At 45.3% G+C, this 20,454-nt stretch overlaps 3 protein-coding genes across 3 annotated transcripts in view; 1 reads left to right on the forward strand and 2 right to left on the reverse strand.

The window, feature by feature from the left end:
• LOC142891736 (uncharacterized) overlaps nucleotides 1–20,454 on the reverse strand; it is a 125,199-nt gene that overhangs the window by 100,731 nt on the left and 4,014 nt on the right. The window lies entirely within an intron of this gene.
• On the reverse strand, nucleotides 658–10,886 carry LOC142891734 (A disintegrin and metalloproteinase with thrombospondin motifs 15-like). Its single transcript, XM_076031502.1, has 8 exons — nucleotides 9,524–10,886; nucleotides 6,198–6,330; nucleotides 5,801–5,968; nucleotides 3,547–3,830; nucleotides 3,277–3,454; nucleotides 3,016–3,188; nucleotides 2,324–2,499; nucleotides 658–2,218 (listed from the first exon to the last, which is right to left on the reverse strand). Exons 1-8 carry the CDS (start codon nucleotides 10,451–10,453, stop codon nucleotides 1,426–1,428), a joined length of 2,835 nt encoding a protein of 944 aa, XP_075887617.1. The 5' UTR covers nucleotides 10,454–10,886; the 3' UTR covers nucleotides 658–1,425.
• Nucleotides 12,220–18,776, forward strand: stk36 (serine/threonine kinase 36 (fused homolog, Drosophila)). Its single transcript, XM_076031503.1, has 20 exons — nucleotides 12,220–12,650; nucleotides 13,112–13,252; nucleotides 13,361–13,438; nucleotides 13,531–13,661; nucleotides 13,746–13,995; nucleotides 14,615–14,708; nucleotides 14,797–14,966; nucleotides 15,052–15,215; nucleotides 15,304–15,382; nucleotides 15,511–15,642; nucleotides 15,735–15,908; nucleotides 16,004–16,095; nucleotides 16,189–16,252; nucleotides 16,335–16,445; nucleotides 16,524–16,598; nucleotides 16,691–16,808; nucleotides 16,890–17,016; nucleotides 17,108–17,291; nucleotides 17,507–18,394; nucleotides 18,633–18,776. Exons 1-20 carry the CDS (start codon nucleotides 12,567–12,569, stop codon nucleotides 18,726–18,728), a joined length of 3,252 nt encoding a protein of 1,083 aa, XP_075887618.1. The 5' UTR covers nucleotides 12,220–12,566; the 3' UTR covers nucleotides 18,729–18,776.

Raw genomic sequence — 20,454 nt, forward strand, 5'->3', positions numbered from 1 at the left:
AGAGTATACATAGCATACAATACAGCTCATGTAGGTCAAGGGATTCTTTTGCTGTACAAAGTGCAAAAGCTCACTAAAGAAAAAAAAAATACTAATAACCCAACTAAAACAGGACTCATCCTATAAGTTGGATGCTGCAGTGGAAAATGTGGCTTCTTTCAGAAACAAAACAAGAGTGAAATGGATTACAGAGTTTCACTGCGTGCGGAGAAAGGACAGCTTGGCTCAGGCTGTGAGGCCACGGACGAAGACGACCAGGAAAAACACAGGTCCTGTGCAGCGCGGTTGCCAGGTTTTCATTCCACCTCTGCTTTCTTGTTTTATTGAGAATAAATTATCTGCGCTGGGTGCAGCAGAAAGACGCAGTTTGAAATGAGAAATATAAAATGAGAAAACAACTGTTTGGGGTCTAGCCACAGAGGAAATGAAGGCCGTATCAAAATGCCGTGCGCAGGAAGAATTAGAAGCATGCCCGTTTGTGTGTGTGTGTGTGTGTGTGTGTGTGTGTGTGTGTGTGTGTGTGATATGATTTTAGTCCATATCCTGGATGAACTGTGCCATGTTTGACGCAGCCTGATAAAATCACTGAGCTTGGCAGCACTGCAGCTGACGGGAACCAAACCCCCTGGGTATTGCTTCCTGTTCTGTATTGTTTCGTCGGATCTGTCAGGAGAGTCATCAGCGTGACTTCAGATCCTGGTTCACACCGTTTCCCAGGACTGATTCTGATTACAATCTGCAATTGCAATCTGCAATAGTTTTTTTTGTTTGTTTCTTTTGTTGTTTTTTTTTAAAAAGTTAAATTTCTTCTTTTTCAAGGAGAAATGCTGTCGACAAGGTCACATCTGTACAACTCACACAGTTCTCGAATTCCCTGAAAACAAAAGTTCCCAAACATTGCCAATTAGATTATGGATGGTGTTTTTTTTTTCTTGAGAAGAGCTCTTCTGTTTTATGTCTAGCTGTAGTTCTTCATCTTAAAAAAGCCTTTTTCCTTACTTTATCTTGGACAGCAAACTCTATAAATCAGTCAACAGGACTCAACAGAAAGCTCTGAAACCTGCACAGCTAAACAACATGATGCAAAATATGTTCCAGACTCTGACAGCAATTCAAGCTGATTGCTTGCAAATATGCTCCCTGAAACTAGTTTAAGGGATTCAGTGAAATTCTATTTGCTCATCATTGTTTGCTGCCATCAGAGTTGGGCCATGATAATGTCTTGATAATTCAGAGTGATGAAGAAGAAAAAAATGTGTTCCAGCATTCATCCTTTGACTTCCACTCTTCTTCCAATTCTCATGTTTTGTTCTTCCAAGTAAATATCCAATGGACAAATCAGCACTCGCAATACGTGAAGGTTGCAAGTCGATTCGATTAAGTCAATTTAAAGCATCACAAATACTTGAAAGTTCATGGATTTTATCACTTGCAAGGCCTCAGATTACAGAAGTCCAGCTCCTGTGGCTTTTGTAAGCCTGTGCAGTGCTCCCTTGGGAGTGGATGCCCAGACTGGGTTTTGCAGTGCAAAGGTCGCCTCTTGAAGCCCTTCCCACAGGTTCTGGAACAAGGAGACCATTGCCCTACAAGCCACTCAGGACATGGATCCCCGCAAACTCTGGTGGCTGAAGGTCTTTGTGAAGGATCACAGTCCAACCCTGGCTTCCCATCTGGCTTCAGACACTGAACCATCCTCCTCTGGATGCCATTGCCACAAGTCAAGGAACACTTGTCCCAGGTTGCGGATATCCATTTCCCATGAGTAGGGTTATCCTTGACGTAAGACTTCAGCTCATCTCCCACAGTTTCCTTCACACTATCTTCAGCAAGGACACTGTTGTGGGAGCTCACTCGCCCATTTTTCTTGAGAATCTTTTCTTCTTTGGTCTGACGGGCAAGGTAGTAGGAGTAGCGAATGCGAGGAGGTGTCATCTGTCCTGCACACAACACCTCCACAGTTAAAGCTTCTCCTATGGGATTCACAGCCTGCAGGGTCTCTGAGAGGCCTGCTGTGCCACTGTAGCGGAACAGACTGTTTTTCAGAATAATGTCCCTTTCCCCAGCCGACACTATGTAGTTCCCATTGAGCAGGTAGTGGCCTTTGGTATTCTTTACTGCCAAGTAGTTGTCATCAGCTACCATTCCCTTGTAGCCTCGCTGGCGGATGTCGATGTTTGCTGCGCCCACTGGCAGCATGACCACAAAATTGTATCCATGCCTGTATGGCCAAAACAAACAACATATTGTCAGTCACAACTCATAGAGTAGAAGTTTACAATACTATAATGACGGAAAAAGCAACCGCAATGTAGACTTTACTCACAGAGGCTTTGTGAACAGTCCCGACACCTTGTGGCAGCCTTTATTATCGCCCCCACAGATTCCGCACTTATCAAACTTCTTGTGTGAGCCAATTTTTCCGTCACAGCCAGCACTGATGCACTTTCCTTGGACGCACACTCCTGTGGTGTCAGGGGAGCACTGTGTCCCATCTACAACCTAAAGTCAGATGTTGTCATGTTAGCATCTGCTTGTTTGCATACAAATATCCTGACAATTAAAGCTAATTGCCAAGTGTACGCTAGTATTTTTTCCCTTTGTCTTTCAAAAACCCTTAATTAAAGCCAAACCATTGTTTTAAATTAGACCCTAGCAGATAATCTTACCTAGTTACAGACTAAGCACCTGTTTAGCAGTGAATCAAGGCTACGTGTCATCAGAGTACTCGTATAATACCAGTGTGATGAGGTGAAGTGTGAACTTTCACTGCTGTAAAAGCTCACTCCACACCCTGCTATCTGAAAGAGCAAAATGCCACTCCCCCTCCCCTTCATTCCTTGCTTCAGTCTTTCCACTCCAACTAAAGGCAACTGGCTCACATATATTTATGTCCACCCACACTGTTCAGAAACCCCAAATCTTCCCAAAATGTAACTAGGCTTTTGTGTCATTAAATGATTTCAAACTTGTTCAGTCAAAGCAAAGGATAGATGCACTGGACAAGTTTCTTTTTACCTTGGGTGCCAGGACGTAGAAGTAGCCAGTTCCATTGGCCCTGCAGATGAGTTTACATCTGTCTTCTGACGACACTCCAGAGTACTTTGGCACCCACACCACAGAATGGGCGATACGGTTACTGTTGAAATGGAGACCAGCGGTCTCACACTGCTCCTCACGAAAAGCCTTGCCTGCAGAGAGGGGTTGGGAGGGAGGGTGCAGAAGGTTAGAGGTGGAAACGCTGTAGGGACTGAAGTGGCCTGTTTTGAAGAGTCATACCTGTGTCAGGGCAGCGGTTAAGGTTGCAGGAGCGGTATTTTACCCGAACCCCCTGGCAATATTTGCCCCCATTTGATGGTACTGGGTTGTTGCATTCTCTTTTAGAAAGTTGTGCTCCACCTCCGCAGGTCCGTGAGCAGGAACCAAATGGGCCCCACTTGCCCCAGCGGCCGTCCACCTGAAGACACACCAACAAGTTGACATACATTGCATAACCAGAGCCTAGTTAAGGTACATACGCGAGGCAGTAGGATTTAGCATGAAGCTAACCTTTGCAATTTGAGGCCGTTTTTCAGTGCAGACTCCTTGGTCGCAGACCTGGTTGTTCCCACACTGGGTGCCATCTGCCCAGGGGAAGTGCCGCGTCATGCAGACTAAATGGCCGTTAGACTTTCCTGTGCACCAAAGGCGGCCACACGGTGGTTGCATAAAGGGACAGGGCTTGGAGGCTTCTCCGAATGCAAGCTCACACTGACGGTCGAGGTTGTAAGATACTCCTGGCAGCACATCAGGGAGGCCCAGCGGTTTCTCAGGCTGATCCAGCAGACATTTCCCTGGAAAAGGGAGAGTCTTTTAGCAACAAAGTTAAGCAAGAAGCGAGATCAGTCATCATTTTGGACCAATACTTCTGAGAATCTGACCCAATAAAGTTATGAAGATGGCAGTTTGAACATTTAATCAAAATTTGAACAATTCATGTGAAAATATATTTTCTGCAAATTACAGTCTTTGCAGCAGATTTCATTCAAGTTCTTTCATTTCAGGGTGGGTTGATTTTCATGGAGGGGGTTGTGAGTCATGGCGTTCATGATTTGAGCAGTATTGAAGTATACCGTATCGTATTTGGAAGTCAAGGCCCAGAGTTGTTTTATTTGTAGCAAGTTCAAAGAGCAGTTTTGGATTTTTTTATTTTTTTTTTGTCATACACCCAAAGGGCTCTTCAAAGGTCAAATGTATTGAGTCTATTTACAATAAGAAACATACAAAGAAACGTCTCCAGACCAAAAATAGGAGGAGTCTGACAAGCAGATGCTCGAAAACTGACGGAAAAAGGTCACTGGATAAGAAGGTTTCCAGGAAGAGGTTTTTATCACTTTGAGAAACACACCACTCCTCAGACTTGTGGGGAACAAGAAGTTATGTGACTCTGGGAACAGCTAAGCAGACTGACATTATAAATGGAAATGTGTGGAAAAAAACAGAACAGTAGCCATAACACTAATAGGACAGCAGATAATATCCCAAACGGAAAAGTTTTGCAAACCAAACCGAGAGATTCGCTGATAGTCCAACACTGTATTAGTTCCGCAGCACTAACTGGGTTGAAGCCCACATCTAATTTCTACAACATCTCCAACCAGCAACTGCCGAAAACAACAGCTGGTGCTGCACTTTGTGTGGCGAAACTAACAGGTTGCAAATTATTTTGGGTGCAAAGCTGCATGAAAACAGCCATAAACATGTGGCGACGTTTTTTTTAATTTTTTTTTAGCATTAGTCTAGACATGAGGTATACATCAGATCAACTGAATTGGAAATCAATGGTGCTCAGCCAAAAAATCTTCCTCGGTCACTACCGTTACGTTTTTTCTCTTCAGATGATCACTGAAATGGACACAGAAAGAGTGAAAAAAAGGATTTTCTATTTGAAGTAAACCTGCATGGGAAACACTGGGCAGATATAACTTGCTGTCCAAACCACAGTGGTGACTCTACCCAGAACAAGCCCTATAATTTGGGACAGATGTGGAGGCAGTTTTAAAACAAACGTTTAGCATTGCTCCAAGGCCAAGTCCTGTGGTTTGGCCTGCTTGGCTAACAATCTGCATTCAACCAGATACTTTTCTTCTTGGCTTGTACGACGTTATTCTATAAGCGTGACACTATACTGTGGACACAGATGTCACAGTTGAGGCATGGACAGATTCTGAAATCGAATCTCACTTGTATTTATCTTAAATTATTGTAGTCATAAAGAGGCTGTTAATCCCAAAACATGGGAGAAACCAAGAAAATGTCTTCATTTCTTTCTTTTTTTTTTTGCTTCAACAGCTGTGAGGAAGTCATATTTTAAATCACTGACACCACACTAAATGTTTGTTGAACAATGCTGGCAGCCTCAAAGTAGCCTGAAAAGATAATCCACAGATGCCTCATCTCACTCGTATGACACATGGTCGCACTTGAAGAGCAACTTTTGAAAGAAGTGTCCAGAAAACTTTTTTGCTGGCATTATTGAGTCATTAAAGCTGAGCTCTCTGTAGGGGATCGTGGCGAGCCACACGTCTTCGAAATGGATTGATGCTGGTAAAAAAAAATAACAGCTGTTAAACCCTGGGGTCGCAAAAGACCTTCGACAATAAGCTTCTCCTAGAGCCGGGAGCACGCTTCAGTGTGCCAAGTTGGTGAAGTATCCCTGCGATAATAGCTGGCCTGTCCTCGCTCTGCCACCACACCTCGTCCATCACACTGCCCCAACTGTTTTTCTGTGGAAGACCCGGGGTCCAGGGTCCTGGAAACTCACCATGTCCGCTGTCGAGGAATTCTGTGATGATGGCAGCGCTGCAGGGCGACCAGGGACTGGTGCGATTGATCTGAATGAGGGTGGGAGACATCATGTGGTTGTCCTGCAGTTTCCCAAACACATCTGCACATGCTTTGACGTTGTCGTGCGGCATGTTGAACACATGTCCTGTGGAGCAGGAACAACAACATGTCAAATGTCTTACACAAACGGATAAATATCTGTAATGAGGTACAGTATGCAGCATGGCAAATGGCAGAGGGGGGGAATTCTGCACTGGCTTCTGGACATTTAAACATCAAGCAACCCCACACATTGAAACATATAAATGTCATTTAAAGCCCTTTTTGAAAGCCACAGTGCTCCTGCACTAAGCAGCGGCGGAGGAAGTCCTCACCAAGCTCATGAGCAGTGGTGAAGGCTGAGGGGAGGCCGTCGTCTTCAATTACAGAACAGCTCCTCTTTGGGTCGCACATGGTGCCGACGTCTGCCATGCCAAGAGTGTCACAGGTAGAAGCTCCACACAGGTCCTGCACCAAGAACAACTCAGTTAAGCGTTTGGATTATGTGTGCAAAGATGTTTTGTCTTGATGAACTTTTGGCACATTAAACCTTTGACAAGAGTTGATGTGTTCCAGTTTCATCTCTGAGATGTTTGAAACTCCCAAACGGTCTTTGTCTTCTTCTTTTCCGTTCCACTACGCCACCACAGCCAATCATCTGCCTCCATTAAACCTTATCCTCTAGATCCACTTCCGTCACACCAACTAGCTTCATGTCGATTTCCTCTACATTCATAAATCTCCTCTTTGATCTTCCCCTAAATCATCTTTTAAAGTACTTCTTTCTCCTTTGACGCCAAGATTTCTGAAATAGTACTGTTTCTCATTTAGTTGTTGTGATTAAAACGTAGTAAAAACGCATGCTCGACTTTGAAAATTTATTTGAGCAATAGAATTTTTAGGGAAGAGTCTGCCAGTTTTATTGTGAAATCAATTATTCCCATGGCAATGATACAGACGACTCCAGTTTTATTGGGCTGACTATTTGATCTCTTACAATCTTATTCTCTATTAATCTTTTTCGTTGTTTTAAGTCACGCCAAGTTTTAGGCCACCACATTTATGATGGTGTGTATTGGTGACATGTATCAGTGCAAGAAGAAAAAGAAGACCAAAGATGGTCAACATAATGAAAATTGAAGACGCTGGGATTATTCTTGGATATGACTGAGTGATTTCCAGAGCTATGTCTTTCAGTTTTCCAACTTTCGTAGGCAGCCGTGTTTAGAACACACCTTCTGTGAGCTAATGTGACTGTCCCCAATCACATCATTTCCATGGTAGAGCAGAGTTTCCAGAAGGTCTACGTCTCCACCACAAGGTACTAAAAACCCAGTCATGGCTAGCGTGCATTTATAGCTGCATGTCCTAATCACAGGACGACCTCGACAGTAACCATCACATAAAAGTGCCAGTCTGCCTGCTACATAAACAGCGCTGTCTCTACAAACCACCCCAATGCAGAGTACTGATGGCTGTCAGCAGTTGTACATGAGTTCCATTTCTTCTTTTTAATTGGAAATAGTAACTTCGATCCTCCCTGCCCTTTGTGCACACATTGAATTTAAAGTCAAGGGATGACCATGAGGGCAGTGACAAATCATTCTCTGAATAAACCACAGAACCGCATTTGTTAGCCAGTGTAAATACAGTCCAGATGTGTTCATGAGAATAGGACATCTGAACATGTGGGCAATTTATAAATCAAAAACTAGCTGTTGGATTGACGAAGCAGCATAGTCAATAAGTTTGTTCTTTGTGTTATGACCTACTTCTCACATCTGTCGTCTATCTTGAATTTTAACAATTGAAATAGAAAAAAAAAAAGATCTTCTGTCTTCAACTGGGAAACATCTCAGATTTATTTAACTGCTGTCAGAGTTCTAAATTTGAGGTTTGGGCTCATTATATTCAAAACTATTGTGAGCTCTAAGTATCATTTACACAACAATCATCCTCTCAATAGTTTTATGTCCACCACATTTCCCTCTAGACGACACCCAGTTGGTCTGTTTTAAACCCACATATTACACTTGGGGCTGTTAAACAGCAGACAATGGGCATAGCTCAGATGCCCAGTGATAACCACGCCAAACCCAAACAATACCGCTGACTAAACCCGACTCATTTCAGTCATCGAGTCATGAATCAACAGAGGATAGACTGTTGTCTGAATTTTTGACCTTTGTTGAATAAGCAGAGGAGCCCATGCTATCAGAAGACATGTGTCTGGATCTCATGTGAACATGATCAGATTTATCTGCATATTGAGTGTGGCATAGTCATTTGTCATAGTCATATATATAGTCATTTGACTGTAATCATGTCACAGGTCCAAAAGTCAGTGTTGTAATTTCTTGATTGTCTTAGTTTTTTTATTTGTTTGTTTGTTTCTTCATCCAATTTTGCTACATCAGTACTTTCTGTAAAGGTTCCTTTGTTTGAACTCGATTTACTTATCCAACTTCCCTGTCATGAACATTCTGCATGCCAAACCTGCTAAAAGCAGATGTTCCTGGGATGCTGCACAGAACACAATGAGATAAAGTGCAGAGCAACACAAGCACACTGGCTTTGCCCAATTTAACACTCAAACTGTGAATGTATCCCTTGACGGCCGTCTTTCTCCTTTATATAGAAAGTTACAGCCACGTGAGTCACAGTCTGTTGGCAGCACCGCTACACTGAGAAATTGGGCCATGTAAACTGGCTACAGGCTTTATTACGTCAACACTACATGTGGAGCTCATGACCCAAAAACCTGGTAACACCCACACACAGTTTGTATCTGGATTTTTGAAAGAGAAATGGAGAAAGTCCCAGTGTCAAAACCCTGAGCCTGAGCTTCTTGTGTATAACGAATGAGCCTCAAAACAAGGACTTAAAAACTAGTAAGTGCTGTGTATTAAGGATGGAAATGTCCAGTTTGATAAGTTGGAGGGACGTGACACTGCTAACGTGTACATGGGAAACCCCCAGCCCCTCCTGCATCAGTCCGTCCTCTCTCCATCCATGCTTCCAAACCCACAGCTGTGGGAAGAATTAGAGAAACACAACATTCCCCAGTGGGGATTGTGTGCCTGTGAATTTGACTAAGTTAGTCATAAAAAGAAATGTGTATCTCTTGGACTGTAATACCACTGCATGTGTATCATGTAAGGGGAAATATGTCCCGGTGGCTGAAGCTTTGATGCTCATCTTTTCCAGCTTAGTTATTAAAAAATGTGTCCACTGGGTCAATTTGTCAGTGTTATTAAAGGACCTTATGTTGAAATTAAATTACATCGCTTTGGGTGTTCTTCCTGTCAGCTAAATATCTGAGAGCTTAAAATGCAGAGAGGTGGGGCCATCATCCATCACAAAAAAAAAAAAAAAAAAGAATCCTCAAAGGATCCCCATGAAGACAAACTCTCCTCACTGACCCAACCAAAGTGTCAAAGCCATGACAGAACTGATTTGCTGAGAGGCCATGGGCCATGAGTTCACCAGAGGGACGGTTCACTGAGTCCAGCTGTTTTAACACAAATCAGCATGACTTACCCTTAAATACTAAACAAAACTGAAGTTCTGACACACACGTGCGTATTTACGCACCACAGTCACAAAAAAATGACATGACATGATGAACTTCAGGTCTACTTCAAATGTAAGCGCGTTTTACCTGTCTGGTGAAAAGTATCGCCGTGTCCCAGTAGTCCGGATGCTTGTCGTTGTACTTGTTCATCTTCTTTTGCCAGGTGCAGAAGTTCCGCAGGGTCATGGCCGCGTTCCCGGACACCATTGGCCCTTTGTCCTCCTCGGAGATGATCACGATCTTGACGACTGCGATGTTGATGAAGTTCATGATGCTGGGGTGTTTGTAGAGCCGCGCGGCCACTGACATCAGCGTCAAGAGGTAGTGCTTGAGGTCGTCTCCGTGGAACTTCGCCATCGACTCGTCGGCAACCACGAGCGTCTCCACGTACCGGGGCACCGAGGCGAAGCGCTTGGCTCTGCCCGCCCTCTGCAGCACCGCCTCGGTCAAGTTGCTGGATTCGTTCGAGCGCTTGTACTTCTCCAGCGATTTCGCAACCTGGAGGCTGATGTCGCTGTTGACGGCGCATCTCGACGTGGAGTTGAGTCTCAGGCTGCTGCTCGTCCTGCGCTGGATGATGTGCGCGCTCTCCGCGCTCCTGGTGACATTTGGCGCAGGGCTGATGAAGAATTCCCAGCCTTGGAAGCCAAACGCACCCTGTAAACCCGCACAGAGACTCAAAGCAGCGTACGAATGGGGGTCTGAATTCACATATCCTGAATAAAAACACTGACTCAGGTCAATGGTGGTGGCATCGATGCTGGAGAGCCAGAATGACTCCTGGTTCGTTATAGACGGGGCAATGAAATCGGAGTCTTGGTGCAAGTCGACCACTAGATCCTGCTGGAAAGCTCGTATTTTAATGACACATTTTCCTTGAAAGTTTTCCACGTTGTTCCTAAAATTCCCCCTGTCATGGTTGTGGCAATCCAGCTTGATCGGGAAGCAGAGCTCGCTTTCCATGCAACGAACGAGTTTTGAGACCACAAAGAGGAGAAAAGTAGTTCTGATGAACATGACGATGTTTGCATGCAAAGTAAAGAAATACAACGGCCAACTGAGTGGGGGTGAAACAAAAGCAGGGGGCGAAAGATCTGGGAGCTCAGTGGAAGCGCTGGGATCCACGGGGCAGGATGAGGAACATGATCCGATGCGCAGGATTCTAAAGCAACGCGGGTCGTGCGAGTCCACTCAGTGCAAACTCCTCCTGGTCATGACCCGTTCCCATTCTCCACCTGCATGTGCTGTGCTGACTGCCGCCTCCTGCAAATTTATGCATTTCCGTCATGTGTGAAGGGAGGGAGTGGGGGGGACGGTCTTTCTATAGGAGGGGAGAGTGTTTGGAGGCGCCCATTGGATGCGCCTTTTGTGGTCACTTGGACCAGTCAGCGAGATTTAGACCTGTCATGACTGCACACTCGGTGGGGATTTATCTGATCTTCTACATCCAGTTCTTTGTATGCCGGGACTGATTTTTACACAGTCAGCAAGACTCAGTTATTCTTCTCAGTTTGCCCCATGTATTAAAAAAAACAAACAAAAACAAAACAACACACATAGATGGATGGATGGATGGATCGAATGATGTATGCACAGTGTGATACATTACAAGGAAAGATGCTTTATCACTTTCATATTTTCAGTTTTAAAGGAATTATTGTGGGGTTTACCTCTTATTTTGAGGATACCACAACCTTATAGGAAGTTAGTTGAAACACCTTTAACTAGTGCAGCCTATCAGATGTTTCATTTGTATCAGCAAGGAGATGGCCACATAGCAAGTCTACTTGAAACATAACTTGGTCGTGAGCGACACCTAGTGGACACAACTACTTAAATTAACTGTATGATTACCTCGCTTTCAGATTTGACTTTTGTCAGGGTTCATCCTTTTTTTTGTTGTTTATATTTTGTTTTGTTTTTTTGTTGTTTTTTGTTTTACTGTGGTATATATTTGATTTGAGAAGCTGAGCCATTTGTGAAATTAATTTTTTTAAGCTTTATCCCTGTTAGAGCAGAAGGCTCCAGTGATATAAAGTGAATGAATGAAATATTTATGCCCTCAGAGAGAATGAGAAGGTTGGAAGTTTCCTCATTCAGTGCGCGGCGCCCTTCTGGTGTTTTGTTTACTGTTGTATGGGTTGCCAGGGACTTCCTCTGCCGTTGCTAAGAACGTGTGAGCGTTAGGAACCCCTGTCACGGAGCAGTTCGCAGAAATGCCGGTTCAAACAAAGAATTGTAGGTAAAGTTCGTTCGGTTTTCACTTGATAATATGAAACAATTTTAAAAATACATTATTTTTTTATTTTTTTATTTTTATCAGTGAAGATAATTGAACGATTGGCCAAAGTTTTCGAAATGCACGCATAGTACTGCCATTGCGGTAAAAAGCCAAACGAGAAGTACCCCCGTCATGCCGAGTTCTGACGATATTGGGATGCAGGTGGCGGGTGCGCGCACTGTTGTAGCTTCCCAGGGCTTCAAAATTACTGTTACAGAGAAACCGTCACAAACAAACAAACAAACAAACAAACAAACAAACAAACAAATAAGGCTAGTTCTACAACTTCCGGTTTCTTGCGCACCTGCTGTCCCCCGGAACCAATGGGGTTGCCAGGCAATGTGAGTGGAAAACACGGAAATCAGCAGTTCTTACATTAGCGGTTTTAATGAATACTTTAGCTGAATGTAACAATTATTTAAGACATAAATTGCATACACGTAAACCTGGGTTGGGTTTGGTATTTTTGTTGTTGTTTCGCCGAACAGATCGTGTTTTAAGCAATATTAAAGGCCTCGAAGGTCGCTTTAATCCAAGTTTGTTGGACAGAAGAGCGGTTCCGCTGTCCATTCCAGCCGTGACTGGAACTTTCAACCTCTGTTCTTGTCTATATCATGGTGACTTATGCCGTGTGTGCGTGGGCCTTTGCGTGCGTGCTCGATTCACGATTTTCCCGGGTGGAAAGACGCCTCATGACGGAGTCTCGGGTCACAGACGTTACCAGGCCCTGTCCGTTAACAGAGTTACCACAGAGGCGAGAATACGAGCGCACTCGGAATCCAGGGGCTCGAGCGGAGGGTCCGGGAGGAGAGGCGGCAGGTTCGGCGGCAGTCGCTGCTCGCTGACAACATGGACTTGTACCAAGTCTTGGAGCAGGTCGGAGAAGGCGCATACGGACGAGTGTTCAAAGGAAGAAGAAAACATGTTGGCCAGGTGCGTAGCGTCGAGGAGAGAGGAGAGAATAACTTGTCTCACCGGTGGTTCGGCATGTGTGTTAGAGTGCTGTGCCATGAACACAACTCGGTCTCCCCGAGCTTTTTTTTTTTTTTTTTTAAAGTAAAACTGTACCAAAATTTTATTTACAATCTTAAAACTGTGTCGCTAAATGTGCTTGACTAATCTTTATTAGGACAATTACTATACTGCATGCATTGTGTAGCGTTCCCACGTAAAAAAAAAAAAAAAAAGAAGAAGAAAAGAAAAGAAAAGAAAACGCACACACCTTAAGGTATGGACTTGTTTTTTTTGTGTGCATTTTTAGTGCTGCTGGGTATAAAGTCGATTGTTGTCTCCTCCAGCTTATGTGAAGTTCTCAAGGAAATACATGACACTAGACACAAGTACACTATAGGTATGACGTCAAAGCTCCATCAGTGCCTGTTTATGTCCACTAGGTGGTGGCTCTCAAATTCATTCCTAAGGGTGGGCGTTCAGAAAAGGAGCTGCAAGGTCTCAAGAGGGAGATCGAGATCATGAGAGGTCTCAGGCATCCACACATTGTCCAGCTCTTTGACAGCTTTGAGACGTCGGCCGAGGTATGTTCACAAACAACAAGAATTTGTTTGACCTGGACATTCTTTAACCTTCGGAAGTAATGATTCTGTTTATTTCTGAGTTTGTCATCTGTGTGCTCTCTCTACCAGGTTGTGGTTGTAACCGAGTACTTAGAGGGTCAGTTGTTTCAGATTCTTGAGGATGATGGCAACTTACCAGAGTGCCAGGTACACACACACAATAAAGTCATTCCAACCACTCAATGAATGAATTCAGTTCATGGCATATTAGTCTGACACACACTTTCTGCCCACCCTAGGTCCGTGAGATGGCCTGCCAGCTGTTATCCGCTCTGCATTATTTGCACTCCCACCGCATTCTTCATCGTGATATGAAACCACAAAATATCGTGTTGGGCAAGAGCGGCGTGGTGAAACTCTGTGACTTTGGGTAATAAGGAGTTTATTCTAAATAGAAACAAATTCCCTTTGATCATTTTCCAGGGATGAACCATGTAATGTAATCTGGCTGCAGATTCTCCCGGGCCATGAGTGCCTCTACCATGGTGCTGACTTCTTTCAAGGGCTCACCGCTGTACATGTCTCCTGAAATGGTGGAGGGCAAGCCGTATGACCAGACGGCTGACCTGTGGTCTCTGGGCGTCATCCTCTATGAGCTCCACACGGGCGTGCCTCCGTTCAACGCAAACTCCATCTACAGTGTGATGCAGCTCATAACAAAGGGCCAGGTCAAATGGCCCGACACTATGAGTGACGCCTGCATGGTAAAAACACACTTGTTTTTGTTTCAGTCGAGGTAATAGTAAAGTAGAAAGTGTTCAACTTGGATTGTCTGTCTAAAAGCAACAAAAAAATATGTCTGTCAGGGAAATGGTCCACATAGTAGTTTTCTACTTCATCCCCCTCAGGTTGAAATGGCAGCTTGCAGCCTGCACATTGCACCACTGCTCCCCCCCCCCCCCAGTTTTTATTCCTCAGCCCTTCCATTTCCAGCCCTTTTCTTGAGTTGCTGCAATACCAGGTCGATGCCAGGAGTGGATAGAGCATCCTGCCGCTCAGAAATCAATTTGCTATGCAGTCAAAACACTTCATCACTACCACCCCGTTTTCATCCTTGGAAAGTTTTTCTGGCTTTGCGGGTTTCCCAAAACATGTCTTTGAATTTTAGCTGCCATCCTGTGTAACTGTCTGCACATTTGGATGAGATCGGATGACAGGAAAGAGAGAAGGCTTTGGAAGGGAGGTTGCAGAATAGATGGCGATTTTACTGTAATCTGTGGCAGAACAGAGAGCTGTCTGGCAGTTGAACCCAAAATGGCTAAGTTAATCTGTCATATGATGAAAAAAATGTGTCTTGGCTTATTTGATGTGTCTCTGTTTCAGAGTTTCCTGAAAGGTTTGCTGACCAAAGACCCTCAGAAGCGGCTGGCGTGGCCTGACATTCTGCATCATCCCTTTGTTGCTGATGGCATTTCCGGTAATTGTTTAAATAATGAGATGGGGGGGAATTAAGTCTCGCTACCTGATATTAACAGATGCATTGTCCTGTTAATATGGCGGCACAGTGTTGGCAGACGCAGGTTCTTACAGCCCCTTGACAGCAAGACTCAGCCCAGACATGCAGGCGCTGAAACTTCAGCAAATAGCTGCCAAGATGCAGCCCCATTCGGGGGAGAGCGTCTTAATGCAAAAGGCTCGGGAATATGATGCAAGAACCAACAGAGGGAGTGAAAAGGTGAGAAGTTAATCTATTCTCGGGTTTAAGACTTGACAGCGACATATATGCAAGGAGCTTCAAGCTGTCCTGTGGACATGGCCAGGTTAAGAAGAACGGATGGGAGGAGGAAAAGGCTGCACTGGCAGAAGAATCCCCCAGACAGAAGAGTCCTTCCACTCACCTGTTGGGCTCCGGTCACCAAATCACAGCAGCTGCCAATCGAAACCTTGACTCAAAGACTCCAGCTCTCTCAAAAACTAAACACAGGTGTTGTGGTAGATTAGATAGAATCAGAATAAATATGCTATGCAATACCTGAACAGAAAAAAGCTTATTTTTTATCTGTCGTCTCCAGGGGTCAGATCAGTATTGACTATGACCGTGAATTTCCGTCTGTTGAGGTTGGACCACGACTGTTGCGGAAATGCAGTCAGGTCAGTGCCAGCTGCGAAACAAAAAACATTGTTCTGTTTCTGTCCAGTTCCATAATTAAAAATGTCTTACGGAAGTATTTCACAAGACGGATGTCTTTTCTTTTTAAATCAATGTCTTGTTCCTTCAGAATGCAGACAATGAGGAATTTTGGGAGAAACTGGCCCATGATTTAGATCCCAGCAGTCAACAGAAGGAACCAGTAAACCCCACCACCGTCCTAATTCACCTGAATTCCAAACTTTTGGCATTCAAAGCTCAAGTACTGAGACACCTTTCTCCTGGACATGCACCCAGTCAGCCATCAAACCCTTGATCACAGACTGATTTTTTTTCTCTCTCTCTCTTCCTCAGCTGACAGGTGGTAAGTTTGAAGGAGCGCGTATTCTCCAACCGCTGAAGTTCCTGCGCAGCTTGATTCTGACCTCTGACCCTGAGAAGACTTACGAGATTGGTCAGAAACTTGGTCTGCCCCACGTCCTCTTTGACCTGGTCCAGGATGCTGTAGAAAACTCAGCTTTCATCAAGGTTACTGCTGCGGGGATGCAACCAAGTTCCACACGGCCTCTTGGTCCTGCTGTGGGGTTTGTGCTAATTGTTTTTTGTCCTCACTTCCTGTCCAGCAACCACAAAGCGTGCCAGCACTGGGAGAAATACTCATAACGCTCAGAATCTACTGGGAGAAGCAGCAGGAGTGGGCAAAGGAAGAGCAGAGGTTGGGTTATTGTGACGCCCGTCTGGTTTTGTCAGCATTGAACTGCATGTGTGTGAAGTGTGTTGCAACTCATGATGCGTTCCTTCCCACTAGACTACAGGAGTTTACCATACCACTGTGTACCATTCTCCATCAACCAAACCTGCTCCCTGTGGCAGTAAGTCAGAACTTTTGCAGAGTTTAGCAACTTTCACATATCGCCACCTGTGACGCAGTTCATTTTGTGTTTTCGTCTTTAGCCTCTGGCTGCTGCTGTCCTGTCTCTGTTTGTGCAATGCAATGTTGACATCAAAGTCGATATGGACAACCTGACCTTCTTGCTGAAGAACCTGCTTTTGGACTCGGATGAGGTACTGACTTGCTCAGTTTCTTAACATGTATGCAGACAGTTCACAGTGTGAGCAGTGTGTCCCCCTGCGTCTTCTCAGCCACGGATCTCTCCTCCGCCTGGTTGGGGACTCTGCGATGGCCTCCTGTCGTTACTCTTGCACTCATTCTTGGGGGTAAGTTGAAAAAACAAACAAAGACAATGGCAACAAAACCAGAAGGCCCAGGTTGGATATGAGAGTAAGCTGCGGTTTGTGTCACGTGGCAGGATAAAAGAAGCTCCGGACCTTCATTCCTCGATCCGTCCATGATTAAAGAGCTTTGGAAAAGAACTGGCGCGTCACTGGAGAAGACGACGCCTGACACAACTTTCTGTTCAGCAAACGGTAAACAAGCCTCCCTTAATTCAGTCCAGTTCATTCCCCACACGGTTGACTTCCCTGTGTTTGTCTTCATTTCCACACCAGGACTCTATTCCTTTCTTTCCACAACACTCTTCATCTTCACCAAGGACCCCTATTCCTGCATCCCACTGTTCTCCGACTGTGAATCAAGATGCCTGTTCACTCTCGGTCGGCTGCTGGGCACCGACTGGTTGGTGTTGCCGTGTTTTTTCCAGTTAAAATTCCACTTTAGTTCTGCGTGGTGCGTCCGCGGTGAGCCGACGAGTCTTTGTGCCCCACAGCCGACACCTCTTTGCCGCCGTCGGGCCTGACAGCCTGGAGGAGACGGACGTGAGTCACGACAGCGTGTCTGCGCTCAGCTGCCAACTGCTGATCATCCCCTTCGCCCTGGATCTGCCTTCACACGCCGCGTCCGCAATTATCCAGCTGTATGACAGCTGTGGCATCGTCGCCAGCCTCCTGCAGGTGAGACGCTCGCCGCGCTCCTAATGACCTCCCTGACAAACGCCAGCGCTGATGCAACTCTTGCGAGGCGTGCGCGTTAATGTCTCCCGTGAAGGCATTGTCTTGTTTGCTGTTGGCTGTTTGATCTGCGGCAAATTGCCTGCGTGACGTCTCTGTCTTGACGTTTTGTTCTGTTTTGTTGTTGTTGCTGATTTGTTTTTCTCCTTTCCTGGCAGGTCATTCAAACTTTTCCTCCCCCGCAGCTGGAGCTGCCTCTCTCCCTGCTGAGCCGCCTGCTCCTGTGCGATCCCGCTCGCTCCGTTTTCCACCTGAGAAAGTGCGCCGGTTCTTTCTTCGCGTCCGCTGGCTTCGAGGATCCGCCTGGGCGCTCCCGGACCGCCAGCTCGCTGCTCTCCCAGCTGCTGCAGCTGGATGAGCTGTGGGATTCCGCCGTCGAGCTCTTAATCCTCTTGTCCCAAATTGCCTGTTGCTCCGACGAGCGTTCCCACTCGGAGCTGCGCCTGGAGGCCTCGGTGCTGCACCAAGCGCTCAGACACTCCCACTGCCAGATAAAGGCCACCGCATGCAGACTCCTGGGAAACATAAATCCCTTCGGGGCCTCTGCGCTCCACACCCTGCATCCCGCCATGTTCAAAAGCATGATCGACGGCCTCGGCGACTGCTGCGTGCCCGTCCGGCGGATGGCTTGCAGGGCAGTGGGCAACTGGCTGGGCTACGTGGCCGTGGGGTTGAAGAGCGGTTGGCACGGCGACCAGGGTGGCAGAGAATCACGACAGCGCGGGCAGAAGTCTCCGCACGGCGCTGGCGGAGCAGGAGACATGGCCGCCACCCTGGGCGAGGCAGAGTGCGAGTGGATGCAGGAGGCCAGGAGGGCGGCCGGCATGCTGGTGTCTCTGATCAGCGACCCCGACGCCCTGACACGGCGCCACTGCTGCGAAGCCCTGGGGAACCTGCGGCACGTGGACGGCGCTCTGCCCCTGCTGCTGGCGGAAGACGTGTTCGTCTTGCTCCTCAGAGCCGCGTGCACCGACGCCCGCAGCGCCGTGAGGCGAGCTGCCGTGGCAACCCTGTCCCTGTACTGCAGGCAGGACAAAGTACGCCAGGTAATGTGATATAGAGGTCACAGAGAGCCTGACGGCTGTGATGCACTTTCCTAAAATGTTACCACGTTCACCGCAGAGTCTTATTTGGTTTATTAATGGGGAAAAGCACCAGTGGACACTCCTCCCAGCTGTCATTTGCCCTTCTTTTGGTTTTCCTCTGGCAGTCATACCTGTTTTTAATGGCTGTTACACTCCCTTAACAGCTCAATAATTTATTTTTTTTTGCCTTCACTTAAAGGTCCTGAAGTCCCACAATGCCAGTGAGAGACTCCTCAAGGCGCTGCGACACACACCTCCGCATTGCGACTTCCATCAGCTCATTGAGCAGCTGTAAGTGCAAGATGCAAAGTATGATGCCCTTTGGAAAAATTCATGAAATGGAGTGAATGAAAAAAAAAATACATATTTTTTTATTAACCTATATATTTTTATTGTGTTATTTTGTTGTTGTTATTTTTGTTACATAATAAACAAATAATATAGTAAATAGAATAGAAAAATAATCTTTGGTCATTACAACTGCAAAAAATATTTAATGTGGCCAGGAAAGAAAAAGTCATTAAATGAACATTTAATTTGCTAGAGGTGATATCTTGTATCGATTTAATTTTATTCATTTGTGCATGTAATTTGCTGACGTTTGCGTTAGAATAGCAAAGTGTGTCAGTTGGCTTCCAATCATGTTCTGAAATTAAAGGCAGCATGTCATTTGGAAACATGTTTTTAAGGCCGTATGATTATGAAAACGTGGGAAATGTCAGCGTTGCGCTGCTCACTGAAATTCATGCGATCGGAACGTGTGGCGAGAAAACGGATTAAATGTTTTATGGCCTTTGGACTATCCGTTGCAGCGCTGTTAAACAGCGAAGGTTTTAATAAAGTTAATTTCTAAATAAATTGGTTTTGATTCCGTTTTGAAATATTTGTTTCCTTGCGAATTTCAATGCGGATGTCGTAAAAGGCCGGTCAATATTGATGCTCAATTGAAAGGCGGCGGGTCCGCGTCCAGCGGGCCACGCAAGTTCGGGCTTTGCTTGCGGGGCGCGGGGGCGGGAGTACAACCTTATATCTGTTTGATCAGATACAGATTCGTTATCGTCGAACTAAACTGTTGCACTGAATACCAGGTTTGTCTCGAAATGTGTAATTTTCTTCCAAAAAAGGAAAGAGAAAACATCTGGAGGAAAAAAAACAAACAACAGCGGGCTGAGTTAATCACGCTTTATTTTATTTTATTTTTTTTAGATAAAGGAATTCACACAAATACACACACGTTTAAATAAAACTGATTCACAAATCATTTAAATTCTCATCCGTTACACATTTTTGGTCTTAGACAATCGGATGTGATAGTACACCGCAAATGAACGAATGCCATATTGATTCCTTTGGGGCGGTGGGGGGGGGGGGGGAACAACACCGAACAAATAAAGTGGGTGGGGGTCGGATCTCCAAGTTTGCGTTCATACTAGTTAAGATTGTCTTTACATAAATGCATAAAGTAACCCCTCCGCTATGGGCCCCGTTCGATTCCTCTCAATAGCTGCGTTGGAAAAGTGATTTGGGTCACATCCGCGGAAGCAAAACGCCACAGAAGCTTTTTTACAAATAATTCAATGAGATTGTTCCTTCCAACAAATGTTTCTACAGAGCTTACACACCCAACTCCCTGAAAATAGAAAAGTTGTTAGAAATTAGTGCAGTTAAGCCAGAGGCCTTAAAAAACGTATTGCCTTAACAAACAGTTTGGAGGAAGGATCCCCAGGTTGGTTCTTTTCCAAGTGAGAGAGAGAGAGAGAGAGAGAGAGAGATTACAATTGCAGATGAAGGCTGCTTTATCTCCAACAGCATCGATGTTCACACAATGGCCTGGGGAACATTATCATTTTCAGAAAGTAATGTCGCAAACGCAATTATTATTTTTACCTGAAGTCTGTGGAATTATGTTCATGTCTCCTGCCATATTACTAAGTGGAAAATAAGAAATTGTAAGTCCTGAGTTCTAACACAAAATGACATAATTTTACACATGATCATAAACAAAAGGATAAATCAGTTTC

The sequence above is a fragment of the Nelusetta ayraudi genome, unplaced genomic scaffold, assembly GCF_046127955.1.
Source record: "Nelusetta ayraudi isolate G7.1 ecotype Tasmania unplaced genomic scaffold, CSIRO-AGI_Nayr_v1 ptg000033l, whole genome shotgun sequence".
Taxonomy (NCBI): domain Eukaryota; kingdom Metazoa; phylum Chordata; class Actinopteri; order Tetraodontiformes; family Monacanthidae; genus Nelusetta; species Nelusetta ayraudi.